This window comes from Bos taurus, chromosome 13 (assembly GCF_002263795.3).
Source record: "Bos taurus isolate L1 Dominette 01449 registration number 42190680 breed Hereford chromosome 13, ARS-UCD2.0, whole genome shotgun sequence".
Taxonomy (NCBI): Eukaryota; Metazoa; Chordata; class Mammalia; order Artiodactyla; family Bovidae; genus Bos; species Bos taurus.
In genome coordinates this window covers 55,026,058-55,054,013 of record NC_037340.1, presented here as the reverse complement: position 1 = coordinate 55,054,013, position 27,956 = coordinate 55,026,058, and the positions used below count along the sequence as shown (strand labels likewise).

The window sequence follows — 27,956 nt, the reverse complement described above, 5'->3', positions numbered from 1 at the left end:
AGCGCCTCCGGCTGCCGATCGCAGCCGGAGAATAAACCCCAATGATCTAGGGCTGATCCCGCGCCCGCTACCATGTCGGTGGCTTTCGCGTCCGCCCGGCCGAGAGGCAAAGGCGAGGTCACGCAGCAAACCATCCAGAAGGTGGGCTGGGGGCCCCGGACTGCGGCACGGGAGCTGCGGGGTGCGGGCGGGCGCCGGGCCGGATCGAGGGTAGCCGGCGGGCGCGGGGCGCGAACAAAGCCGGGGCGCAGGCGACCGCAGCGACCCCGCCGGGGCCCCGCGCGCGCTTGGCCGCCGACGTGCGCCAGTTTGGGCGGGGGCGAGCGTGGGCCATGAGCAGGGCGCGGGGCGGCCCGCGGGGTGGTGTCGGCGGATCCAAGCCGGGAACGACCCTGGGCCACGCCGGGCACGGTGGGGACCCGCAGCTTTCTAGACCAGGGGCCGCGGGCAGGGGCGCAGGGTGGCAGAACAGACTGCCTAAGGGGTGGTGTCCGAAAGATGCTGCTCGCGGGATGGTATCCTCGGATCCAACCCGGGATCGACTGCGGGCTGCGCGGGCACAGTGGTGACTCACCATCTTTGGGGCCACAGTCCGTGGGTAGGGGTGCAGGGCGGTGGGACCAGGCGCCCACCGAGTGGTGTCCGCCGGCCATCCCGCGCGCACAGGGGATCCGCTTCGCTGGCGAAAGCGGTGGCGCTGCGTGATGGGCGGCCCTGGCCCCTACGCGCACCTTGACTGGTCGAGGGGCGCACGGGGCGACAGGAATAGGTCCCAGCGCCCGGCCCCTACCGCCCCCTTAAGTGCTGGCACTCCGAGGCACAAAGGGGCGCATCCAGAGGGTGGGACGCAGTTCCAGTAGCCCCGCAGCCCTTCAAGGAGCGCGCTACACCCTGGGGCCGACCTGCCGGCCAAACCTTGCTGCCCTTATTCGCGTGTCAAATTGTCTTTCAGCGTGACACCTAGCCAGCCTCTCACCTAACAGAAACTTTACACATTCGCTTTACAGCCTTGCCCACGTTCTTTAAGTTCGGCCTTGTGGTTTTCTAGAGATACCTTCCCGTTGGTTTGGGGCACCTTTAACAAAGCCTTAAGTTGTGAAAATGAAGATTTCAGTTTTCCTATTGTTTTTCCTTAGAAGAAAAGCTCAGAAGAAAGAGAGTGTTAGTCATTCCCGCTTGAATTTTTTTGATGTTTTTGACAGCTGTGTTACTTTCTTTTCTAACCTGCGGTCCTCTGCAGTATGCCTTGGTTTCTGTGAGCCTGTTTTTCCCCTGAGGGGATTCACTTTGATGGCCGCGGCCCTTCTTCCTTGATGACCTGCGGGGACCTGGTGGACTTGTTCTCAGTCTCTTGACTGTTTGAGACGACTTTTGCCGTGACTGGTTTTGACAAACGAGGAGCCTCATAAATGCTAAATGGGGAAGAGAAGACTTAAGAAGCAGGAGAAATACAGGTTTAAAAGTAGAGCATTCTTATTTGTCTGGTTAACCCTTATGGGGTGCTTACTGGCCTTATTCTAAGGGCTTTGCAGGTCTCAACTCGTTTAATGTCTTGAGTTACTATCATCCCCATTTTACAGATCAGGAGACAGGTATAGGGAGGCTGAGTGCCTACTGGTACACGGTAGAGCCAGGAGTCACACCTGGACAGCGGCTCCAGGGTCTGCCCTGACAGTGACACTCCATGTCGGACTCTTGGTTGGGCAGAGAGTCAAGCATGTGACCCAGACGCACATGTTGGCAGCCCAAGGGGCTCTGAGGACCCTGGTTTTTGGAGCTAAGTGTGACGAGTATAGTCACTGTTCCTAAAGCTGCCTTGGCGTCAGCATTCATCCAGTTGTTTGCACTTTGCAAGTCTCTAGGCAGAAGTGTGTGTTTGAGCACTGCTCCCAAACATCAGATCAGAGAGACTGCATCGCAGGGCAGAAGGTCTGCATGCTGACCGTTGGAGATGGGTCTTCGGCTTAGGCTGTCATCTGGTTTGACCTTTTAGGGCTAGCAGTCTGTGTAGTCACCTTGGTGTTTTGTCAATGCATATACGCAGGGCTCTCTTACTGGTATTCTGAGAGGGCATCAGAGATACATGTTCTGCACTCATATGAACTGTGTCCACAGTATGTGCTCATGCTCAGAGCGTTGAGAAAAAGCCAGGGGTTCCTTGGAAGCCTACTTGGTAGTGAGACAGCAGGGAGTACACTCTTGTCCTTTGAGTATGTTTGGACGGGAGCTTGCCAGGCAAACTCCTACTCAACCTTCAAGGCCCCACTTGGCAGTTATGTGGTGAGTCCAGCATTTTGACATGTCACTTGGGCTCCCAAGTTTTGTGTTGCTGACCTGTTCTTGTTGTGTCCCCAGGCTGGCACAGTGTCCAGCACAGTCAGTGCCTAGCATGTGCTGGAGCATCTGTGACCCTGGTCCCATCAGTCGAGCGTTTGGGACGGGCAGTTGTAGTCACTTCCTACAGCCGTCATAACAGATTACCACAAACAGGGTCATTTAAAACAGCTGCAGTTGATTTTCTTACAGTTCCAAGGGTTGGAAATCCAAAGTCTTGGTGTTTACGGTGTTGCTTCTTTTCTGGGGTTCTGAGGTAGGATCTGTTCCAGGCTTTTCTTTGAGTTTCTGGCGATTGCTGGTGGTCCTTGGAGCTCCTTGGCCTGTAGACGCATAATCCTGACCTCTGCCTCCATCTTCACCTGGCCCCCTTCCTATGTGTCTGTGTCCAATCTCCCTCTTCTCATGAGGACACCAGGTGTGGGATTTAAGGTCCGCCCTAATCCTTCTCTGTTGGCTCAGATGGTAAAGAATCCGCCAGCAATGCAGGAGACCTGAGTTCAGTCCTGGGTCAGGAATATCCCCTGGAGAAGGGGATGGCAACCCACTCTAGTATTTTTGCCTGGAGAATCCCATGGACAGAGGAGCCTGATGGACTACAGTCCATGGAGTCAGAGTCAGACGCAACTGAGCAACTAACACATTAATCCATGTGACCTCAAATATAAGTTGATTACTTTCCCAAGAACCCTATTTCCAAATAAGGCCATGATCCCAGATACTGGGAGTTAGGACTTGACCAGGTAATTTTGAGGGATGCATTTCAACTCCTAAAGGAGGACACATGGGGCAGGGGCGTATCAGATAGGGAGGACCAAAGAGTAGGGATAGTAAGGGTCTTAAAGGTTGAGAGTCACCAGTGGTCCCGCCTGTGGTCTGCAGGGAGCAGAGCAGGTATTGTTCAGTGGCTCAGTCATGTCCGACTTTTTGTGACCCTGTGGACTGCAGCATGCCAGACTTCCCTGTCCTTCACCGTCTCCCGGAGTTTGCTCAAGCTCATGTCTGTTGAGTCAATGATGCCATCCAACCATCTTATTCTCTGTTGCTGCCTTCTCTGCCTGCCTTCAGTCTTCCCCAGCATCGAGGTCTTTTCCAATGAGATGGCTCTTCGCATCAGGCACCAAAACTGGTGGGGCTAGAAGGGCCAGCCTGGTTAGGGGTGCCTCAGTCATGCACTCAGTAGTCTTGCTTGCAGTGACCAAGCATAGTGTGAGGGGAGGTGCAACCCAGGTGAGAACCATGGGGGACATGATTTGGCCAGAGGGTCTGAGCTGGAGGTGGGCAGTGTCCCCAAGAAAAGCCAGTGACTCTGTACCTGGCCAGCTGACCTCTAGGCCAGGACCCATCCTGAACTGCTCTTTCCGGCTGGGGACCAAGACCATGCTCTGGGTGTCACTGGTGGGGGTTGGGGTGCCGCTGTCTCCACAGCCTGTGTGGCTGTACCTTGGCCGACGTGTAGGTGCCTCCTTGCTGCTTGGCACATAGTAGTTGCTTAAGAAATGTGAGTTTTATCATCACTGTTTATATTGGTTTCCTTAGCTTGTTTCCTCAGCTGAAGAGCAGGGGTAGCATCTTGTCCCTCTGCACCCGAGCACCTTGTGCGGGGGAGACAGGCTCTGTAGAGCTTATGGAGGGGTGGGCAGTTGGCGTGTTTGCTGATGCGGGTCAGGCATGGGAGAGAGATCAGCAGGGTGGCTGCCCAGCCCCAAGGACCTCAGTGCCCAGGGGCAGGGTGGGGGCACAGGGGTAAGGGGTGACCCATTGTCGGGGGAGTGCCCTGTGCGCTCTCAGACCTGAAACTTGCCTTAAAAATGTAGGCTAATTCATGGGGGAGGTAGATTGGCCATTTTAAAATTCACAACTGAGAGGGTCTTGGGGACTCGGAGCCTCCTGTGAACTTTGCTGTTGATCATCTCAGGCAGTAATTATTGAAAGCACTTTCACCCCAGTGAGCAGAGGCCTGAGAAGGGTCTCCCGGGGTGGGAGTGGTGGTGTCCCCTCACTGTGGTCTCTGGGACCAGCCCTGGGTGGGGAGGCAGGGTGCTGCCCCTGAGCACACCTGAACCTGTGCTATGGAGGCTCTGAGTGCAGCCCCTATAGGTGTTCTCAGGGAGGGAACAGCTACCGCTTGGCCTCTGCCCTTCTGCCCAGGCATTGCCCCAACCCAGGTGTTGTCCTGGGAGCCCCCTGGTGGAGGATGGAAGCCTCTGGATAAAGTACAGGCCGCACCCCCCGCCCCTCCGCAATCCCGCCTCCTCAGGGCTGTGTCTCTCTTGCAGAGCCTGGAGGGGGAGGGAGAGGGAGGCAGCCAGGGGCCCTCTGACACTCACTCGCAGGTGTCCCCACTGTGCTCTGCCCGTGGCCCCAGCCCTCTGCCCCAGCCTGCTCCCCAGGCCCGCGGGCCCTGTGCTGGGAGTTGGATGACAGCGTCTATGCGGTCCCCAGGCTTTGAGTAGAAGCTGCCCTCCCCTGCAGTGAGGGGACCTAGCACTGGTGTCCCCAAGTGGCAGGACCTGGGCAACATCTGGCCAGTCTGGACCGCCTGATCTGTGGTGGGCACCATGACTGTGTGCCCTGCTGCGTGAACATGACAGGAGTCAGAAGGCTCCAGGGCGAAGGTGCTGGATGTTTGTGCAGCTGAGGCTCCTGAAACGTGACCCCAACCCCTTGGCCAGCACGGCTCCTGAGCAGATGGGCGACTGCGCCGGGACTGCAGGGCTGGTGATGGCAGTGGGCGGTGGGGTCAGCAGTGAGGGTGGAGCTATGGCAGCTCACAGCCCAGCGCCGCCACCCCCAGGCCTCGGGTTCCTTGTTTTAAGGAAGATGACATGGTTGGATCCTTTCAACTGCATTTGTGGTAACACATGATCATCTGGTACAGGAAGGCAAGTCACCTTGTAAGTAAGTGATGGTCTCAGCCTTTTGATGGTATTCTTGACATTGAGCAAAAGCGATGAGTATATTCTGAAGGGCAGGTGATCCCAAACTGTAGGAATCCAGGGTCCTGTGAAGAGGGAAGGGAGCCAGGCTCACAGGGGCGGAGTGACAGTGACTGAATAATGTGGGGACCCCACATCCTTAAGGAGGATGGACATATGTTTGTAGCTGCGTGCACGTTAACATGGATCACAACAAACTGTGGAAAATTCTTAAAGAGATGGGAATACCAGATCACCTTACCTGCCTCCTGAGAAATCTGTATGCAGGACAAGAAGCAACAGTTAGAACCAGACATGGAACAACAGACTGGTTCCAAATTCGGAAAGGAATACGTCAAGGCTGTATATTGTCACCTTGCTTATTTAACTTATATGCAGAGTACATCATGAGAAATGCTGAGCTGGATGAAGCACAAGCTGGAATCAAGACTTCTGGGAGAAATATCAATAACCTCAGAAATGCAGATGATACCAACCTTATAACAGAAAGTGAAGAGGAACTAAAGAGCCTCTTGATGAGGTGAAAGAGGAGAGTGAAAAAGCTGGCTTAAAACTCAGCACTCAAAAAACTGAGATCATGGCATTCATCCCATTACTTCATGGCAAATAGATGGGGAAACAATGGAAACAGTGACAGACTTTACTTACTTGGGCTCCACAATCACTGAGGACAGTGAAGTCACTGCAGCCATGAAATAAAAAGATGCTTGCTCCTTGGAAAAAAAGCTATGACAAACCTGGACAGTATATTAAAAAGCAGAGATAACACTTTGCTAATAAAGGTCAGTATAGTGAAAGCTACGGTTTTTCCAGTAGTCATGTACAGATGTGAGAGTTGGACCATAAAGAAGGCTGAGCACCGAAGAATTGATGCTTTTGAATTGTAGTCTGGAGAAGACTCTTTGGAGTCTCTTGGCCATCAAGGAAATCAATGCAGTCAGTCCTAAAGGATATCAACCCTGAATGTTCATTGGAAGGACTGATGCTGAAGATGAAGCTCCAGTTCTTTAGCCACCTGATGTGAAGAGCCTACTCACTGGAAGAGACCCTAATGCTGGGAAAGATAGAAGGCAGGAGAAGAAGGAGATGACAGAGGACGAGATGGTTGGATGTCATCATCGACTCAATGGACATGAGTTTGAGCAAACTCCAGGAGATGGTGAAGGACAAGAAAGCCTGGCATGCTACAGTCCATGGGGTTGCAAAGAATTTGACACAACCGAGCAACTGAACAACCACAACCATGTTAACGTGCCTTACCACGTCCTTAGGGTCTGAACACACGTGTCAGACACAGAGGGAGGACCACAGGGCGGGGCCAGCCCTCCCAAGGACACCATAGGAGTAAGGTTTGGGGTTTTTTGAAACCCACATATCCGATTCACCAATTCACCCATCAGGCAGATGTTTGTTGGAAGGGGTCCTGTCAGCATCCATCAGCAGGGTCTGTGGCCTGGGGGCTCCTAGTTATCCTCTGGGGTGGCTGGTGGCAGCTGCCTCTGTGCTGGCAGGAAGGAGCCCTGATGGATTAGCAAAATGTTTGCCCTGAGAACCATGGTGGGAGGAGGGTCAGCTACCCAGGGACACTTACCCAGTTCTCCAGTCGTGCCTCCCACAGCTCAGATGGCTCCCAGGAGTTATCTCACGTGGAGTTGGCCCCACATGTGGAGGCGTGCGCTGCGGTCTCTTGCAGCCACAGAAGCCTCTGAGTACCATGTGTTTGTTTTGTGGAATTCTCTGGTGCTTAGGAAATCACGAGCGGGGAACTTTGTGGCTGAGACAGGGACGGTGGGAGACCAGCGGGACGGAAATGTTCCCCGTGTGTGCACAGCGGGCACGGGGAGATGCTTCCAGAACCAGCTGAGGTTGGCTGGAGTGTCAGCCAAGGGTGGGGGTTTGGAGGCCCACCCTCCCCCTGGGCCTGCCTGGACTTCAGCACATCCGTGAATTTCTTCCCATCTCGAGGGCACAGCCTTTGTTAATTACAAGAACAGGCACAAGGACATTGTGAAGGGTCTTTCTGCCCATTGTGGGGTGACCTGATCCCCCCTCGGCAGCAAGTTTCAGGGCTTCCAGGTCCCTCTGTGCCCCTATTCCAGGGTTCCCTGATGGCTCCAGTCCCTGTACCCTACTCTCTTGTGGGCTCAAGGACCCCTAGTTCCTCCCCTTCCCAAATTTCTGATATCCTCAATCCCTCACCCACCCAGTCAGGACCCCACGTGTGGCATCAGTGGCGCCCTGAGCCCGACCCGGCCTCATCACCTGTGTCCTCACCTCCAGGCAGCCCCATGGGCAGCAGAGTGTTAGGTCAGTCATCACCTCCCTCGAAGCCAGGTCCAGTCCCTGGTAAAGCCTGTGGTGGATTGTCACAGAAACAACAGCTGAGTGGGGCCACCCCAGCTCTGAGCCTGTGTTCCCACCCCTACGGCAACCCCGGGCTTTCCTTCGTGGTGCTCTGACCGCTGAAACAGCGGCCAGCACAACAGAGGCTTGATGAGACCTGTGCTCTCTGGCTACCCACTGGGGCCTGAGACCACCAGGGTGACCACGTGCCAAGGAGGCCCCACTGATGCCAGAGCTGAGGCCAGGAGAGACCTGCGGCAGACCGCCCCGACAGCCCAGAATCATGAGATCTAAGAAGCCACTGTTTTCACCATGGGGCATGGGGACGTTTGTGACACGCGGCAGGTAACAGCTGTGCCCTGTGTCCCATGACCTTGGTCTCGTTGGCCTCTGCAGTCCATCCAGGCTGAGGTTCAGCAGGTCACCCTCTGCTGGGCATAGGCTTCCCCCTCCCCCAGCCGTTCCATGGTTCTCCGTCTCCACCACATCCTCTTCTGCACGTTCCTAAAACTTCTGTCTCTGCTTTCGGATGTGCCACACCTTTGCCTGGGCCGTCCATGCCACTCAGACTGCCCTACCTCCGTCTCCACCTGTGTGTTCCTGGTCATCTTTCCAACCATGGCTCAGACATTGCTGAGTGCTCCTGGATCCCTGCTGTCAAGATCACAGATGACACAGCCGCCTTGTGGCACCAAGCAGATGTGTGCCCACGGCCAACTCGCCCTGACTCCGGCCGCCTACTGCCCACTCCCATCGCAAGCAAGGGTGGGGTCTGGCCACCTCCTTGTCACACTTACCTGGGTCTAGGATAGGCCTTCAGAGATGGGATCCCACCATGACTTGGCAGTCGTGGCCCTCAGTGCTGAGTGCCAGCTTCTCCAAAGGGTGTTGCCACCTTCTCTACTGTCTACCCCAGGATTCTCGCCTCCAGAGGCCCTGGGCCATGCCTGGCACTTGAGTTTCAGCTCTTATATTTCATGAGTCTCCAACTCCTTTCTCTGTGACATCACCTGCCCTATCCCCCTGAACCTATGGAAAACCAGGCTTCCCAAGAGGGCAGAGAGCAAGGGGCATGCCCTCTGGTGCAGGAAGACACAGAATCTCCTGTGAGAAAGCTCAGAAGACAGCAATAAATATGTGAAATAGATTGTTAATCCCCGTCAGTGTAAGTGTTGTCTTTATTTTTCAACTTTGTATTAAGGATACATACTTTTTAGACACACACTAGGTAAAGAAAGGGGCTTCCCTGGTGGCACCGTGGTAAAGAATGCCCCTGCCAGCACAGGAGATGCCTGAGACAAGCGTTTGATCCCTGGGTCAGGAAGATCCCCCGAAAGAGGAGATGGCAACCCATTCCAGTATTCTTTCCTGGAGAATTCCATGGACTGAGAAGCCTGGGGGGCAACAGTCCATAGGGTCGCAAAGAGTCAGACACAACTGAAGCAACTTAGCATGGGCACGCTGGTAGGAAAAAGAACAAGTGAAGCCCTGGGCCCACCCAGCCCCGGCAGTCCCAGACTCTTCAAAATTACCTTTCACACAACATCGTAAATCATTTATACTCCAATATAAAATAAAAAAATTTTTTAAAGAAAAAGTTAAATAAAAATTTAAAAGATCCAAAAAAAGAAGCTTAAAGATAATAGAATCATCTTTTAAATGGTAACAGTAACAGATGCCTCTCTTAGAAATTTTAATAAACATATAGGGAATAAGGAGGAACTGATTCACAGATAACCACCATGTAGTTGGCAGGATATGAACCTGCTCAGGGAGACCCCAGTGGATTTCCAGTCCATCAGAAAATATCAGGGCTTCCCTGACAGCTCAGTTGGTAAAGAACCACCTGCAATGCAGGAGACTGCGGTTCGATTCCTGGGTTGGGAAGATCCGCTGGATAGGCTACCCACTCCAGTATTCTTGGGCTTCCCTGGTAGCTCAGCTAGTAAAGAATCTGCCTGCAATTTGGGAGACCTGGGTTAGATCCCTGGATTGGAAAGATCCCCTGGAGAAGGGAAAGGCTACCCACTCCAGTATTCTGGCCTGGAGAATTACATGGACTGTATAGTCCATGGGGTCACAAAGAGTCGGACACGACTGAGGTGACTTTCACTTTCATAGGAAATAAAATCTGTAATCTCCAATCTGGAGTGAGCCAGGGTTGCCCTCTGGTCATTTACTTCTTGTTTTAAGGTTAGATTTTACACTCATCAAAACCACACCTGCACATAAAGAATCAAGTCATGCTGTGGGGCTTGTATTAGAAATTTGGGGTCATTCTTCCACCCCCATGCTGGTTCCCACCTCCCAGCAGCACCACTTGCCCTCACCATTGCTAAACCAAGTGGCTGCTTCTTGAATGATCTTAGCTTTAAGCATTGTCTGTTGACTCAGTCCACGCACAGCCTGGAGGCTGAAAGTCTGAGACCAAGGTGGTGGCAGATTTGATTCCCAGCGAGGACCTGCCCCCTGGTTCGTGGACGGCCGGCTGGCCACCTTCTTGCTGTCTTCATCCCAGAGGAAGCTCTGGTGTTGTCTTTTTCTTCTCACTAGGGCAGTGATCTCATTATGGGGGCTCTGCCCCCATCACTTTATCCAAACCTGAACACCTCCCAAAGGCACTGCCTCCAGACGCCATCACATTGGGAGTTAGGGCTTCAACACAGGAGTTTTAGGGGGACAGCAGATACTCAGTCCCTAACATTTGCTTTGACATGAAGATGATGGCAAAGGGGGTCATGGCTCATTTTCGTGCTCCCTCTTCCACCACACACAAGTGCCCCTATTACCCCAGGATGGTCCCCTGGTGGTTGATCCACCTCTGGTTGTGATAGTGTAAATATTGTTCCATGCACGATCTTGTGTGTGATCATTTTTCCTGTCCAGTCTTTTTTTTTTTCCCTTGGAGTTGGCAATCTCACTTTCTTTTAAATCATTTCTCACTGCTTTATCCTAGACTTTCTCCCAGTCGTGGAAACCTCAGCTCAGGTAATCTGTCAGGTTCATGGTCTCAGGGCTACTCTTCTTGGGCCTCTCTGGGTCTCCCTCCACCATGGTCCCCATTCTTTAGGCCTCTGTGTTGGTCTGAGATCTTCCCCTTTTGCCATTTGCTCCCTTGTTTTATGGGACCACATCATTTTACAGATCCTGAAAAAAGATCTGTGGGACAGGAACCTTTAAAAGAATTCCCATATTCTCTTCCCCCTGATTTCCCAAGTTAACATGTTGCCTCATTCGCTCTCTCCTCCTCTCTCTGCCCCCCTGCCCTGTGTATAAATATTATTTTTGCCAGAATCATTTGAGATTTGCAAACTGACTTTTACTCCCAAATGTCCAAGCATCACTTTCCTAAAGACAAAGATATAACCACAGAACAGAGATGGGAATGTGGGAGCTGACATGGACACGGGACTGTTATCTGGTCTGTAGACCTAATTCTAATTCCCCATTTATGCCAAAAATGTGCTTCATAGGAAAAGAAAATCCCAAGTCATGTATATTCAGTTTGCCAGTAAGGAATTCTTCCATCTTCGTCTTTAAAACTGACATTTTGAAGATTATGGGTCAGTTGCACTCAATAGGGCTTCTGTGGTGGCTCAGATGGTGAAGAATCCACCTGCAATGCAGGAGACCCAGATTAGATTCCTGGGTTGGGAAGATCCCCTGGAGAAGAGAATGTCAACTCACGTTAGTATTCTTGCCTGGAGAATCCTCTGGACAGAGGAGCCTGGCGGGCTACAGTCCATGGGGTCGCAGAGAGTCGGATACAGGTAACACAGACACATTGTGCTCAATTAGGGTGGAAGATGCCTTTTCCTTTTTGTGTTAAGAAAGTGTATTAAGTCTCCCTTGGGATTGGGTTGTTGCTCCCCAGGATATTTTGGGATTGCCTCATTTCTTCTCAGAAGTGCCCCTTCAGGATCTTGTTATCTCTCCTGAGAAGACACCCCTCAGTCACTCCTCTGGCAGGCACTGTCAGGATTAGGTCATCACCTCTATAAGTCTCCCAGGCAATTGGTCGTCTCTCTTCAGAAAGTCTCCCTAAGGATCAGGTAATCCGTCTCACAAAGTATACCTCAGGATCAGGTCATTCTAACTCTGATAGAGTCTCTTAGGACTCATAAACTCCCTCAGATAATATGCCTCAGGATGTCTTCAATCCTCAGGAAGTCTCCCTTCAGGTGGGCTAATCCCTCCTGATAGTGCTTCCCTCAGGATTGAGTCATCCCTCTTTTGAAAGATTCCCCATTGGCTCATTTCTCGTCCAAAAGTCTCCCTCAGGGCCAAATAATTCTCCTCAGAAGGTCTCCCTCTGGATCCAGTCATCCCTCCTCACAAAGTCTCCCACAGGATCGGATCATTCCTCTTGCAAGTCTCCCTAAGGATCAGATCATCTTTCCTCCAAAGGCTTACCCAGGATCAGGTCGTTGCTCCACAGGAAGTGTTTCAAAGATCAGGTCTTTCCTCCTCAGAAGATCTCTGTCAGAACTGAGTCATCCCACCTCAGGAAGTCTCTCCCTGGGTCTGATTATCCTCATCAGAAGGTCTCCTTCTGGATCAGATCATTCCTGCTCTGAAAGTCTCTGTGAGATCTGGTCATCCTTCCTGAGACCGTATCCCTCAGGATCCCAAAACTCATCCTCAGATAGTCTCTCTCAGGGTTAGGTCATCCCTGCTCAGAGTCTCCCTGAGGATCAGGTCATTCCTCCCCCAAAATATCCCTCAGAGCAGGTCATTCCTCCCCCAAAATCTCCCTCAGAGCAGGTCATTCTCTTCAGAATGTCTCCCTGGGAGTTGGGTAATCCCTCCTCAGAAATCCTTTTCATAGATCAGGCTGTCCCTCTTTAGGGAATCTCTGATTTGGGGTGTTCCACTTAAGAAAGTCTCCCTTACGATTGGGCCATCTCCCCTCCGGAGTGTCAACCACCTCAGGATCAGGTCATCCCTCCTCAGAACGTCTCAGTCAGAACTGGGTCATCTACCTCAGGAAGTCTCTCCCAGGGTCTGATTATTCTCTTCAGAAAGTCTCCTTCAGCGATTTCCCAGGTGGGCCACTGGCTAAGAATCTACGTGCCAATGCAGGAGACATGGGTTTGATCCCTGGTCCAGGAAGATGGAGCTGCTAAGCCTGTGAGACGCAACAACAGAAGTTGGCCTCTGTTACGCCCATTTCTTTGCAACCCCATGGACTGCAATGCACCGGGTTCCTGTCCTTCACTATCGCAGAGTTTGCTCAAATTCATGTCCATTGAATGGGTGATGCTATCTAACCATCTCATCCTCTGCCTCCCTCTTCTTTTGACTTAAATCTTTCCCAGTATCTGGGTCTTTTCTAATGTGTCAGCTCTTTGCATCAAGTGACCAAGGCATAGGAGCTTCAGCTTCAGCATCAGTCTTTCCAATGAATATTCAGGGTTGATTTCCTTTCAGATTGACTGGTTTGATCTCCCTGCTGTCACAGGGACTCTCATGAGTCTTTTCTAGCACCACAGTTAGAAAGCATCAGTTCTTTGGCGCTCAGCCTTCTTTATGGTCCAACTCTCACATCCATACACGACTACTGGAAAAACCATAGCTTTGACTATACGGACCTTTGTCAGCAAAGTGATGTCTCTGCTTTTTAATACACTGTCTAGGTTTGTCATAGTTTTCCTTCCAAGGAGCAAGTGTCTTTTCATTTCATGGCTGCAGTCACCATGCACAGTGATTTTAGAGCCCAAGAAAATAAAATCTGTTGTTGCTGCTACTTTTTCCTCTTCTGCTTTCCATGAAGTGAGATAGTACCTTGTTTTTAAAAAATCCTAACAGTGTAACATTTTCTCATAGTTATGAGAACTACAAAAATGTTCATAATAGCTGGTTAACATCTCATCCTATGGTTTTCCTGTCATTGCTTAAGTTATCCCAACATTGAGCACTTAGCGTCCCCCCTTTTCTGAGCAGGTAAGAAGGATGCTGAAATGGATTTATGCTTCATGTGAAGCGTGTGACCGTGGGAGAGGATTCTGCCCGGCAACAGGAGCCTAGGAGGTAGAGCCTGTGGTGCCTTTTAGGGGCAGCTCTGAGAGGGAGAGGACATGGCCTTCTGTGGTTGTTTTCCTTTCTTAATTAATCTGGGAAGGACTTCCTGGGCAAATGGCAGGGATGCCCAGTCCCCCTGGATCTAACAGCCTGCCTGCGCTGGGCTCCGCAGGCAGCCGTGCCTCACAGCGCCCCCTTGTGGCTCCCCATCTCGGGTCCGCTCCTCCGCCGGTGTGGCAATGGCAGAATTTGGCGCATCATCTCTAGGTTGGCAAAAACAGCCCAGCAAAGAGGAGGAGGTTGTAACAAAAAGCCAAGCAAGAGAAACCAAGCCCAAAGGCTCAGGGGCTGAGTGGGGAGGGCGAGGCCCTCAGTGCTTGGGTCCCCCATCTCCGCCCCACGTCCTGATGGGAAGTGTCCACTCAGGGCCTCCTGGTCGGTCTCTGGGAGCCCCTCCCATACTCCCACGTGGTGACCTTTTTTGCAGCCTCTGTGGCCTCCTGGTCTCCAGGGCTACCCCAGGTGCTGTCCCCAAGTGGCCATTTTGCAGAATGCTCCCCCAGGCATCCCCACCACACGGCCATTACTTGTGGGTCTCACGTTCTCCAGACTCCAGTCAACCCTCAAGGACCCTGGAAAACAGGTCCTGCAGGCTGTGGGTTTTCCTCTGCAGAGAGAAAACCTGGGACCTGTCTGGGTGGGGCTGGGTGTGATGGAGCCTGGCCCTGCAGGGCTGCGGGCTTGGCCCAGGGATGTGGAAAGTGCTGGGCGCTGGCTCGGGCTGTGAAGGGGCAGCTCTGCTGATGGCACCACTGGGCCTCATGAGCTGTGGGATGGTGCCCTGGAGCCCCGCCAAAGACCACTCGAAAACACACCGTGTTCCCGTGCTCACATCTGCTTCTCCTTCAGATGCTGGACGAGAACCACCACCTAATCCAGTGCATCCTGGACTATCAGAGCAAGGGCAAGACGGCTGAGTGCACCCAGTGAGTGGCCGCATCGCCTGCACCCCTCCCAGCTGCCTCGGGCTCAGTGGCCTGAGAGAGTGGGGCCTCGGGGTTAGCTAAGCTGCTGAGTCAGCTCCCCCTGGGTGGCTCCCCACGGAGAGGTGGGCGGGTTTGGAGGAAAATGCGAGTGTAGGGGAGAGTGGACCGCTGTGGGGCCCAGGGCTGGGTGCAGAGTGAGCTCACGAGCTGCTCTCTTAGATGCTGTTGCCTCTTCGAGGTCTGGGGTATCAAGTGAGCCCAGTGCCAGGGTCCACCAATGAGGCTCGCCCCCTGGCAGACCCTCCTATGTCTCCCTGGCCCCCACATCCCTCTGACCCACCTCCACCTCCATCCTCTGAACAGACTCAGTGGTACCAGGTCGGGGTATCCCTCCCCACCCCCGGCCCTTTCTGGATTGCAGAGCGCTGTGCCACCTGCCCGTTCCCCCCGCCCCAGGGCTTGGCTGCAGGGCTGGGCAGGCTCCTCCCCTCACCTATGCCCCCGCCTGCAGGTACCAGCAGATCCTACACCGGAACCTGGTCTACCTGGCCACGATCGCAGACTCCAACCAGAACATGCAGTCTTTGCTGCCCGCCGTGAGTGCCCACCAAGGCTTGGCGGGGGGGCGGGTTGGTATAGACACCATTGGTCCAAAGCTGTGGGGCTGCTGTCTGGTTCAGATCTGGGAGATGAGGGTGCCCGGGTAGGTAGGGGGTCACTTGGAAGCTCCATCTTCAGTGATCAGAGGTGGGCCTAGGGGTGGAGGAGGAGCAGGGCGCCTGGCAGCCTGATACTGTAGCACAGGACAGGCTGTGCAAGGGCTCAAGGCTACCAGGGACAGAGACCCCGGCCAGCTGAGACCAAGGAGGGTGGTGGGGAAGGGTGTGGAGAAGGTGAGGTGGATGCAGCTGGGGCTGGTGAAGCAACTCCCTGAGTCCCAGGAATGGGGGGCCCAGCTTTGAACCTCAAAGTGTGTGTTGAAAAGCTTGGGAAATACTTGGAGTAGCATTTCTGTCTTGGCCTGAGCTGTCCAGCTGTATGAGAGTGGTGGTCTGTCTTAGAGGCTTTGCCAGGCAGCCAGCAAATGTGGCTGCAGGTCTTGGGGTGGCTGAGTCCCTGGATGAGATGGTCTAGAGGCTGTTCTTCGCGTTAACTCTCCTCCCGGTGACCTTCCTATTGCCACAGCCGCCAACGCAGAGCATGACGCTGGGCCCAGGAGGGCTGTCCCAGAGCGGCTCGGCCCAGGGCCTGCACTCGCAGGGTAGCCTCAGTGATGCCATCGGGGCCGGCCTGCCACCCTCCTCCCTCATGCAGGCCCAGATCGGCAATGGTGAGCAGCCCCGGCACGCTGGGCTCGGGTTGGTTCCGGGAAACAAGCGGGTCACCGACTGGGCTCCCGAGTGGCTGGTGCTGCAGTGGAGACCCCCTCTTCCCAGAGGCCCTGTTGCGGGCACACATGCGCAGATGACACGGGGGGGTGGGTAAGGCCCTTGTTGCAGCCCCAGATTGGCTGCGACCCTGAAGATCGACATGCGTCACCTGGTCACATGAGTGCACAGGTGTCCTGTCCTTGGGTTGAGAGTCGGTAGCAGCCATTGGGAAGGTTGATTAATGTGATGGGAAGCAGGCCGTTTCCTTCTCTGGTTGCGTCCTTGACCGTGGTCAGCCTCCCCCCTGCACAGGCACCTGAAGGAAGCTCGGGGTGGGGGGGTCTTTCAGAGCCGGTCTTCCGTGGGTTTCACACCCCGTCACCCCCGACAGGTCCGAACCACGTGTCCCTGCAGCAGACGGCGCAGAGCACGCTGCCCACCACCTCCATGAGTATGTCAGGCAGTGGCCACGGCTCGGGACCCGGCTACAGCCACTCAGGCCCTGCCTCGCAGAGTGTACCCCTGCAGAGCCAGGGCGCCATCAGCAACTACGTGTCCCGGGCCAACATCAACATGCAGTCCAACCCAGGTACTGCCCTGTTCGGCCCATGGCCCCCTCCTCTGGCAGCTCCCCGAGGGGCGGGGCTGGTGGGTACAGGCCTGGTGGGTCGGGGCCTTGGCTGTTCCCACGGCAGCTTCAGGGGAGGCTCTGAAGGGTGGTGGCATGCCCCACCCTACCCTGCACTGGGAGGACAGGGAAGGGCTCCCACAGGCAGGAGGCAAGCAGGGCATGCTGAGGAGTGGCGGGAGCCCCGCCGGGCAGCTTGGGGCCTTGAGCACTCAGGAAGCGTAGGGTCCAAACTGGGGTGCCCCATGAGTTTCAAAGCTTAGACAGAAACAGAGAGTGTGAAATTACTCCTTGCTTCTCGTTATGTTAATTACATACTGAGAACAACCTATTTGGGATATATTGAGTCAAATAAAATGTTGCTAAAATAGATTTCACCTGTTTCTTTTCAGTCTGTGATGTGGCTCGCATATCTTGTGCTGGACAGTGCTGCCTGGAGGGTCCCGAGCAGGGGGGCAGGAAAGGACAGGCAGGCGGGGCCCCCCAGGGCCCTTTGAGGCTACCGTCTGGGGAGGGCAGGGCAACAGGCTTCTCTGGGACCAGCAGGTGGGAGCCGCGTTTCACATTTTATAAGTCGCCCAAAGGCACTTTGGCAGGAAGGGTGACGTGGCCCCATCAGGGGGGCCTTGTGGAAGCCGCAGCCTGGGGTGAGGGTGCAGACTGGTCTGGGGGTGGGGGGGCACCACCGGGAACTGCTTGGGTTACGGGGTCTGTCGTGTTCCCCAGTGTCCATGATGCACCAGCAGGCAGCCTCGTCTCACTACAGCGCGGCGCAGGGCGGAAGCCAGCACTACCAGGGCCAGTCCATGGCCATGATGGGCCAGAGTGGGCAGGGGGGCGGCGTGATGGGGCAGCGGCCCATGGCGCCCTACCGGCCCTCCCAGCAAGGTGAGGCCGCCCTCGGTATAGGGAACCGGTGGGGGGAGGCCCGCTGTGGGAAGCCCGGCTCCTGGGGGCTGGACATGCAGGGCCCCGTGTCCCCTGGGTGGGCCCCGTGTCCCCTGGGTGGGCCGTGTCCCACTGAGTGGGCCCGTCAGGGAGGTTCTGGGGCTCGGGGAGGTGACGTCAGCACTGTCCCCCCAGGCTCGTCCCAGCAGTACTTGGGCCAGGAGGAGTACTACGGCGGTGAGCAGTACGGCCACGGCCAGGCCGCTTCAGAGCCCATGAGCCAGCAGTACTACCCCGATGGTGAGGCCCACTTCCTTGGCATCTGTCCCCACTCCCCAGTTGTTCCCAGTTCAGTCCCAGTGCCCCCGCCAGCAAAGCACCCAGAGTCCCCTTTGAGGGTGGGGGCTGGTCTCTGCTGAGAGAAGCTTCCTGCACTGGGCTCCCTGGGGCTGGGGGCACAGTCCTCTGAATGGATGGACATAAATGTCTGAAGGATGGCCACGAGCTCATGGTGAAGTGCCTTCAGGAAGGTGACGAACCTGAGCCAACTGTATGTCCCGTAACACCCACCTCCCAGCTGCTCAGTTACACCTTCTGCAGGTTATTTTCCTTTTCCGTGTCACCGTTCCGGCATCTTTAAAATCAGGATTTGTGGAGATGGCTTAAAGTGACTGCAGAGGACAGGTGGGATTTGGGGAGGACCCCATGCAGGGATGTGTGACCAGGTCAGGCAGTGGGCGGTGGGGAGGTGGCCAAGACCAGAGGGGTCACGCACTCCAGTGGGAGCCGGCGGCGGGATGGTGACCACATAGTGACATTAAGAGCTAATGGACACATGTGTGTCAGACATGGGGCACCAAGTATGCCCTGTAAACCTTGGCTTGTTGGCCCCAGGAGCAGGTAGCCGTCTGCACTTTAAAGGAACCTCGGCTGCCAGACAGCAGGAAGAGCCCCCACAAGCTCCGTCTAGGACACAGGACCCACATCCAGTGGCAGGCCATCCTGACCTGATGGCTGAGTCCATGTGGTCTTTCCCGGGACTGGGAAGCCAGGACCTCTGCTGACTGCTAGGTGCCCTGTTTCCTTGCAGGACACGGCGACTATGCCTACCAGCCGGCATCCTACACAGACCAGAGCTACGACCGGTCGTTTGAGGACTCCACGCAGCACTACTACGAGGGCGGTAAGGCAGCTGGCTGTAAGCTCCAGGCCTAATGTGCACAGGGCCTGCAGAAATGGGGCAGGTGCTGATAGAGCTGCCAGGGTGATGTCACCAAACTGATTGGGTGCCAGCTGGCCCTGGAAAGGACTTCCTGCTGCCCCAAGGAAACCCTGAGAGGAGAAGGGCCACTAATAAGCTCATGGGTGATGGGATCAGGGCCCCCAGTCTGCTGGTCAGGAGTGGGGACAACGTCAGGGCTGCCAGTGGCCCAGGAAAGAAAAGAGGATGCGAATGGAACAAGTGACTAGAAAGTGTGGCTTTTGGGGTGACCTTTTTTAATTGTAAAAATACGTAATGTTGCCATTTTAGCTGTTTTTAAGCGCACACTCCAGGGGCACCAAGCACGTGCGCGTTGTGCAGTCACAGCGTCGTCTCCAGAGCCTTCGTCTTCCTGAGCTGCCCATCTGTCCCCAGGAAACACTCCCTCCGTTTCCCCTCCCTCTCCGGGGAAGCTGGCTCAGCCTCCTCCTCAGGAAGGGCCCCACGCTGCTCACCAGGGCGGGCCTGTCAAAGTCTCAAGTGCAGTTTGTACCCTCGCTTTGGGTTACAAGCATCCCCCTCCATGATTGATGAGGACTTTGCTAAGACGTCCAGTGACTTCTTTTAGGGCAGGTGTGGCAGACGGCATGGTTTCCTCCTGGATCTGGAAACGTTTTGTTCCACCTGGTTAGTGACCCCCGCACAGGACCACACACGGTACTGGCCACGCCTCAATGGGCGGCCTGCCTGGTCTTTTTTAGCTGGGAGGTGGGGGTGTTTCTTTCAGAGGAGTGGTCTGTGCCCTGAGAAAGGCAGGGGTGTTGGGTGGGGGTGGTAAGAGGTGGCTTGAAGCTGACATGAAGGACTTTCCCATAATTAGCTTTGTCCCCCAAGGGAATGAGGAACCTCAAGAGACACAGGTGGCTGGTCCTGGTATTGTTCACAGGAGGCAGGCGCCCTGCAGGTTCCCTGGAGTGAGAGGTGCCAAGAAGTGGCCCGGGGCACAGCAAACCCAGATGGGTGGGACAGGGTTGCTGTCGGGGCCACTGCAGAGCCCTCCATGGAAACCTTGACGTCCCACTGGCATTTCCTCTCCAAGAGGTTTACAGGAGCAGAGGCTGGACACAGCCAGTGTCCACTGTGGCATGTCCAGGGCACTGCTGTGGCAGGTCCCCTGGGTCACACCAGGTGTGCAGCACCAGGGTGTCTGGATGCTGCCTTCTGTGTAAAACAGCGAGTGCTAAGAGCACACCCACCCACCATAAACAGACGAGAAATACTGGGGACAGCGATGGAAGTGACTCGGGGGTGATAAGGCCAGGCTGGGCGGGTGGTGCAGGCGGGCCCTGGGCCTCTCCAAGGTGGACTGGGTTTGTTTTTAGATTTCAAATTGCACCAATGTATCTGTCCATTTAGAAGTCAAACTTCGAAATAGTAAACATTATTGGCTCTCGTTGAAAATCAAAGCACTAATCCTGTGGCTGTGCAGATCTGTCCCCAACCCCCAGTCCCCGGGTCAATCCTCAGTTTCTCCCAATGGTAGTGGTGACTATGGGTGGGCATTCGGGACAGCAGGGTGGCTCTGCCCCAGATGGCTGCCACTCAGGCCCCAAGGCTCATCTGTGCTTGACGACAAGGTTTTATAGACAAGTCACCATCATGGGTTTGTTTCTTTGTTTTGTGACCACATGCCTGCCACATTTATTAACACCAGCCTCTTCTTTCACCAATGAGTGTTTCCTTTTTTCATGGCCACGTCATAGACTGTCGCAATATTCTTAAAGATAGAAACAAATGAAAAAGAGCAGAAAAACAAGGGAAGTTGTCGTCTCTGCCCCAGTGGAGGGAAAGCCCTGGGTTGTTCCAGGAAGGGCAGAATCTGGGCTGCCTGGCTCTGCTGCTCCCACAAGACCCTCTTGAGAACCCCTCAGGCATGTTCAAAGAGTCCTGCCTCTTGTTTCAGAGTTGTCCAAACCAGCCCATCTTCCGCTGAAGTTTGGCCCTGGGTCAAGGGAAGGTTTTTCTGGGTATGTGAGAGCTGCGCTGCATTCTCACTCACTGCACACCTGCTGTGTCCAGGCCTCAGCGGCTGCTGCTGTGAATTAGCCCCTTTACCTGTTACCACAGAAGGAGAACAGGGACCTCCTGTTCCTGGAGAAACCTGCCGAGTCTCTGATGCACTTCTCAGGAGACACAAGGACAATGAACCCACATCTCCACCAGTTGCTGACACCTCCTTGGCCATTGGCTGTCCCATTGGCCATTATTGCTGGGACTGGCCATGGTTGTGAGGAGGGAGCAGAGGTCAAGATGTTTCCTTAGACGGTGATCAATCAGAAAGACTGAGGAAAGACTTCCCTGGTGGTCCAGTGGCTAAGACTCCACACTCCCAGTGCAGGAGACAGGGTTCGATCCCTGGTCAAGGGAATAGATCCCACCTGCCACAACTAAAGATCCCACATGCCACAGCACAGCTAAGAGCTGGCTCAGCCAAATAATAAATAATTTTTTAAAAAGATCTGGCAGGCTCCTCAGAGTCCACCTTAGAGAAGAGTTTGCCCATATTACAGAGCGTGTTCCTTTTCTTTGTGTGCAGCTGGAAATGGACTTCCTAGTGGGGTTTTAAGCCTTTCCACATGAATTTGCTCTCAAAGCTGTTATTTTTAAATGTACATTATCAGGATCCCAGTTTTTAAATACTTACAATTTATAATTCCTAGAAGAGGACAGTTATTTACAACTGGAAAAATAATGTAGAAAAATGGGTTATTTGGATTCCATTGTTCATAACCTGGCCTCTTGTCATGGTGCCTCTGTCTCTTACTTCCAGAATATGTTCTGATTAAAGAACAACAAAACAACGAACAGCTCTCCTTTCTGGGCCGGCTGTTCACTGGCTCTCGGATGCCACAGAGGAGTAAACTCCTGGGCCCCCGGCCTCCAGCTGCTCCTGCTAGAGGGTGGGGTCTTATGCAAAGTAGGACCTGACTTACTGTAAGTTAAAGGGCACGCACTGTGGTGTGAAGAGCAAAGCCCTATTTGAAAGAAAACAATGAAACCAGGCCTAAATTGGTCTTTGTATAAAGGCACTACGAAAACTGAATGGAATTTAATCTCTACACCAATCTAAAACTCTTGTGATCTGCGTCAGGAAGACTTTGTAGAAATATTTTTAATTTTTATTTTTTAAAATTTTATTTAAATATAGTTGATTGACAGTGTTGTGTTTCAGGTATACAGCAAAGCGATTCAGTTATACATATATACATATATTGACATATGTACTTTTTTTAGGTTCTTTTCCATTGTAGGTGTAGGATTTTTAAATGGTTGTTAACACTCGCTCTTAACCCTTGATAACTATTTGTTAATATGCTTACCACTCTCTCAACTTTTACTATGAGCTTTCTTCCCAAAATGAGGCTTTTAGCATGGGTGCAGGCTGGCTAGTTAAGATTTTTGAAAATGAGAATTAAGGCATTTTCTTTGGAAAAAAAAGAAAAAATGAACCTAAAACATCTCTGGGACTATACCCACATATAGATGAAGAACACAGAGGCAAATTTCTGCATCTTTTCATCCATGAAGTACAGGTGTGAACTGGTGTGCACATTTGCCTGTGAAACAAAGGTGCACTGAAACATGTGGGGTCCCTTTGAACTGTGGGAGTCACACAGCCTTTCCCTGCATGTGTGTCCAGATCTCCTTCTTATAAGGACACTGGATTAGGGCCCAGTCTAATCCAGTATGGCTTCCCCTTAACAATTACATCTGCAAAGACCCTCTTTCCAAATAAGGCCACAGGTCCCCGGGGTCAGGACCTCAAAGCCCTGGTATCAGGCTTTGTTTTAACTGCAATAGTCTTTTCATTTTGGCTGTATATTTGTATCTCTATCAGATAGTAAGAGAGAAGTATAATAAAACAATTTGTATTGTTGTGGAAAAGAAAAGGTACTGGAGCAATAGAGTCAAATCTATGGAACCCAAAGCAGCCCATACCTTGGGGGACAATGGAGCTGCCATTGTTCTCTGGAAACAAGCTCACGTCTACTTCCCTCTGCAGGAAACTCACAGTACAGCCAGCAGCAGACAGGATACCAGCAGGGCACGGCACAGCAGCAGACGTACTCCCAACAGCAGTACCCCAACCAGCAGAGCTATCCCGGACAGCAGCAAGGCTACGGTAAGGCGGGGGCGGGGGGCGGGGGGTGGGACGTTGTTGCAGGAACGTGGTCATTCAGTGGGTACCTGCACACTTATTTTGAAACAGCTGTAGGTTTCCAGAAAAGCTGTGGGGAAAGCTGATGGTTCCCCGTGGCTAACCTCTTCTATTCCCAGCGCCCCGTGGGCACAGCTAAGAAACCAGCACTGGTGCGTGGCCGTGAACTGAACCCAGTTTCTTCAGATCTCATGGACCTACCTGCGTGTCCTCTCCTGTCCTGGACTGTCTGGGGTCCCACAACTCCTTGGGTTGCAAGTTGCTCGCACTTTCTTTGTCTTTCCTGACCTTGGCACTTTGAAGAGGGCTAGGCAGGCACTTTGTAGACCCTCCATCAGGGTGGGTTTGTCTGGATTCTGAAAAAAAGACCATGGTGGGGAAGTGCCTTCGTATCCCCTCCCATGGGTGTGACTTGCCTCTACTGAGGCTGACAGTGGTCATGTGGTCCATGGCGCCTGTCAGGCCTTCCCACTGCCCCATGCCCTCCATCCCCTACTCCAGACTGTGTTGTCACTGGGTCTATCCCCACCTGAGGGGTCATCATCCACATAGATTGTCCAGGAAGTCTTCTCCAGGGAAGATAGGTGTCTTCTCCCCTGTTCACTTAGTTATTGATCATATATTTCTATTGGTAGGTACTCACAGGTACTGATGTTACAGATCGGGTTATGATCCAAACTTCTTTATTTTATGGTTCAAGCTGTCTCAGCCCTGCCTCTCGGGAGCTTGGGTTGGTGCCTGTGCCCCTTGGACATGCCCCCTGCTTTTGGCTTTGGGCATGTGCTTCTTTCTGGGACCACAGCAGCCCTTGAAGCAGCTGGTTTTGGAAAAACCCCTCAGCCTTTGTCAATTCCGCCTATCCTGTCCGCTTAGGCTTTGAGGCACCATCACTGTCTTGCGTGGTTTTCGCCATTTGCTGTGCATTTAACTCATGTTTACAGTGATAACTGTGACTGTGTAAACTGGTCCCAAGAAGCAGGTCTAGCGCTCTGACAGTAGCCCCCAGTCCCCGTCTGGATGTTGGGGGGGTGGTGCGCATAGCTGGAGCCATGGGGGCATAGCAGGATTGGCCGCCAGCTGTGGTGCTTTCACTGCTCAGGTTTAATGTGGCGGAAAAACGGGTGCCGATGTCTCAGGGGCTTCCCCAGTAGCTCAGCTATAAAGAATCCACCTGTAATGTAGGAGCCGCAGTAGATGCAGGTTGGATCCCTGGGTCGGGGAGATTCCTTGGAAGAGGACATGGCAACCCACTCCAATATTCTTGCCTGGAGAATTCCATAAACAGAGGAGCCTGGCGGGCTACATTCCGTGGGGTTCAGACACGACTGAATTAGCAGGAACGCACGTCTCAGGGGCTTGGGAGGACCTGTGGGAGAGGGTGTTGGGGGGTGATCTCACGATCCTGCTGTGTTCTAGGACCCGCCCAGGGTGCCCCCTCACAGTACTCCAGCTACCAGCAGGGACAAGGCCAGCAGTACGGAAGCTACCGAGCATCTCAGACGGGCCCGTCCACCCAGCAGCAGCGGCCTTATGGCTACGAGCAGGCAAGCCTTCTGCCCGTTTCCAGACCCACGCTTCACTTTGTACATCACATGTGACAAAGGTTTCCCCTATGGCCGTGAGGAATAATAAAATGGGACAGGCTGGCTCCCTAGGTTCCTCCAGAACATGAATTCTCTGAGCCTGTAAGGTTTTTAAAAATTTCCACTTCAGTCAGACACAGCTGGCTCTTTATGTCCTAAACTCGCCTAGAGTCTCGTCTTTCACACCTTGGATGTCTCCCTCATGCCTGTTTCCCTCATGTCTGTTGCGTGCCTGCAGGTTACGGCACCTAGGCAGATTGTAGAGCTTGCATCTTGCATGGCACAGTTGGATCTGTCTGGGGCAGGAGCAGGGTGGTGGGCGGGAGGAGATGGGTCCTGGGCACTCTGGAGTCTCCTTGGAGGACAGTCCCGGGCGAGAGGTGACTATCTATCAGTGACCATATGGTAGGTCCGAGGCACTAATGACAATTTACATGGCTAATAAAACCTTAAGGCACTGTGTGGATTAGGGGTGTTTTTCTCTTGGTACCTGAATAGGTAAGGTCCTGTATCTCATTTTTTAAATACTTCTCACCTTGCTCCTTAAAGAGAGATAAAGAATGAGCCAGTTGTACGTAGAGAATGAGTTTTCAACAGGAGGTACACAAGCCCAGGGCAGAGTTATTAGGGGAGCAAAGCTTTTTGGCTTTTGGAATGTTCCAGTGAGCGCGTGGGAAGAGGTGCCAAGGGGAGTGTGCCTGGGGAGCCCGTCCCAAACCTGCTTACGGCAGGGTCAGGGGGGGATGTGACGGGGTACCTAGCCCAGGCCCAGTGCGGTCAGCTGCTGTGTGACCACGTGAGCCAACCTCTTCCACCCACTGACCTAAGTCAGTCATCTCAGCCTGGATGGTGGCTTCCAGAACATCAGCTACCCACCTGCCTCAGGACACAGGCTGAGGCATTTGGTCGCTGGCCAACCATGCTCATCCACCTCTCATCCTGGGCGTGGGCTGGGGTGGGATCTGTCTCATCCTCAGGTGTGGACCCTCCTACTCAGGCCTGTTGGGGTATGATCTGTGTCTTGCTCTCTTGCAGGGCCAGTACGGAAATTACCAGCAGTGAAGGACCCGCGTCTATGAGGAATCCTGAGGCGGCATGTCCGCCCAGGATGGACAGGCCAGTGACAGCTCTGAGGGGCTGTGACCTGTAGGCTGCCCCTCGCCTCACGCAGCGTCTGCTTGTGAAGCACGCACATTTCATGCGGGGTAGGACAGCAAGCGTGCACGCTGGTGCCAGATGGCGCTTTGATGGTGTGACATATTTGGTGCTGTGTATAGTATTGTATGTCCATACAATGGAGAGGTTGTCCCTTTTTGTCCTCCCCTCCATGTTTCTAGCTAGCTTTAGGGGTCCCTTCATCATTGGAGTCTTCTCTGCCCAGTGATGGGACAAACCTACCAGAGGCCGCAGTCTGCGTGCTCTTATGCACAGACCTGAGGTCTGACTCTCCTCTCATGTTTGTACTGGGGGTGTAAACTTGTCTCTCACTGGCTGCACTGCCCCTGGATGGCAGCCTCTTTCTTCCTGGGCCTCAAGGCCGGGGAGTTGGGGAGGCATTTTCTGTAGTTTGCATCAGTCTCTGTTGTTACCCAATGGAAAGGATAAATAAGCTTCACTTGGAGAGGCTGTGAACCTTTATTTCCAGACCTCGCTCCTTACCTGTATCTCTGGTTCTGTTTATCCAAAAAGTTACACGTTTTTGTATTACAAAGTAAAGAGGGATCAATGACTTTGTTCCAAATAAGTAGGAATCCAACAAGGCAACTGTGATCAGCCTCACCCAGGGAGAGTGGTATTACTGAAGGAAGGAGAGGGTAGTCCTCTGGAATTACTTTGGGTTTGACCCTTGTTTATCGGATGGTCGTTTCTGGAATTTTAATATGTAATATGCTCAATTCTAAATTCATAATTTAAAATAGTGACACGGAATTCTCCAAAGAGTTGGCAAGTTATTTTATACTACTTCTTCCAGGACCTGCTTATTCAGATCTCCAAGCGAGCATTCCTTTTCATTTAGGAATATCTGAAATTCACATCTTATTTTTAAAGAGAACACCACTGATTTTACTGTGTTCTTCCTAAAAAGAAGGAAGGCTCTTACGTAGAGAAATTTGAGTCATTTTTACATTCGTAGGACATTAAATGCCATTTAAATTCTGCACAAACGTTAAAGATAGCTCATGTGGAAAAGTCAGGTCAAAGGAAAAATTCTACATTTCACTAGTAAGTCATACAGACATTTTATCAACCTTTACTTGGATAATAATACCCATATTTATTATGGCCCCTTTAAAAACATCTTTGGGTAAATGCTGACATATTTCCAAGAACCAAGAAAATACAAAAAAAAATCTAATTCTTGATATCTCAAGTCTACTGACGGTGATGTTTTAGTGAAGTCATGTTTTAAAATTTTAAAGTAGTACTTTATCCATAATTGGATGCTTTGCAGTCTATAAGATATTTTTAATGTGTTTCTAGCAGAATGAATTCCGTCCCCACTGGGAACACGGCGGCAGTTACTGTTGCTGTTTTACAGATGAAGCACCAGGGCTCTTTGAAGGGACTGCTGAGGTCCAGGACAAGTCCTGTTCTAGGACCTTCTGCCCTCCTCTGTGGAGGCAGAATCACACGGACAGTGGGATAGAAATGTTTATTTTGTAGACTTTCGGGTTTTAGAAACCCTTAATACTAGTAAGGGCTTAAAAAATACATCTCTATATTAAATTACTTAAGTGAGAGCCCTTAATTGCTAAATGACACAGACATTAGCAATTTCAATTTAGGGAGTCATTTCCCTTCATTTTGTTCTGTTCTTTCCTGACAATTTTCATAGAAGTAATTTGCAAACTCAATCGGGGATTAAAATTTCCCGTTGAAAATGTTAAAACATTTCAGAGAACTGTGAAAATAGTTTATTTTTATTCTTTGCCAATATGGGAATATGCCTTTTGTGTATGTGTGTGTGTGTTTTTAAGTGCTGTATTAATACTTTTTGAAGGAAAAGGACACTTGAAAAAAACGTATCCCAAAACTTCAATCTGAAATGTCTTACATTAAGAATTTCTTGAATGTTGTGTATATATTTTAAAAAGCACTTTGTGAAATAGTTTGTACATTTATTTCCTAATTTATACATGATTGTTGGTGTTAATATATTTAATGATTAATAACAAAATGTTTATTTAACGTGCCGTCCATTTTTATGTAACGTGGGGAGTGATGCCAGCGGCTCGTCACTCTCTTGTGTCTCTTCTGTCTGCGGAACCACAGGCCGAAGCGAGTCGTCCGCGCGGCGTGGTCGGTGCCGCTTGGGTCTCCCGGCTAAGGTGCGGGCGGCCGGGCGGTGACGCCGCGTCTGGACTCGGCACCTCCGGCCCGGCCCGGCCGACCGAGCATCTCTCCAGCGCCCAGCCGGAGCCTCGCCTCGGGGGTCGCTGAGCG

The 27,956-nt window shown here is 52.7% G+C and overlaps 1 protein-coding gene across 2 annotated transcripts; it reads left to right on the top strand.

Moving 5' to 3' along the window:
- Positions 1-27,690, top strand: SS18L1 (SS18L1 subunit of BAF chromatin remodeling complex). Of its 2 annotated transcripts, NM_001078095.1 has the most exon segments (11): positions 20-141; positions 14,547-14,623; positions 15,135-15,219; positions 15,809-15,953; positions 16,385-16,582; positions 17,348-17,509; positions 17,705-17,809; positions 18,600-18,692; positions 22,774-22,893; positions 24,346-24,473; positions 25,548-27,690. In NM_001078095.1, coding segments are annotated over 11 exon segments (1,209 nt in total). In that variant the 5' UTR covers positions 20-72; the 3' UTR covers positions 25,575-27,690.
- The last annotated feature ends 266 nt before the right edge of the window (positions 27,691-27,956 follow it).

Bases quoted from the DNA above. Each gene is read 5' to 3' on its own strand.
- SS18L1 (XM_025000850.2), top strand. From the start codon at position 73: ATGTCGGTGGCTTTCGCGTCCGCCCGGCCGAGAGGCAAAGGCGAGGTC. The intron at 142-14,546 runs GTGGGCTGGGGG...CTTCTCCTTCAG, and splicing joins CGCAGCAAACCATCCAGAAG to ATGCTGGACGAGAACCACCA. The intron at 16,583-17,347 runs GTACTGCCCTGT...CGTGTTCCCCAG, and splicing joins CAACATGCAGTCCAACCCAG to TGTCCATGATGCACCAGCAG.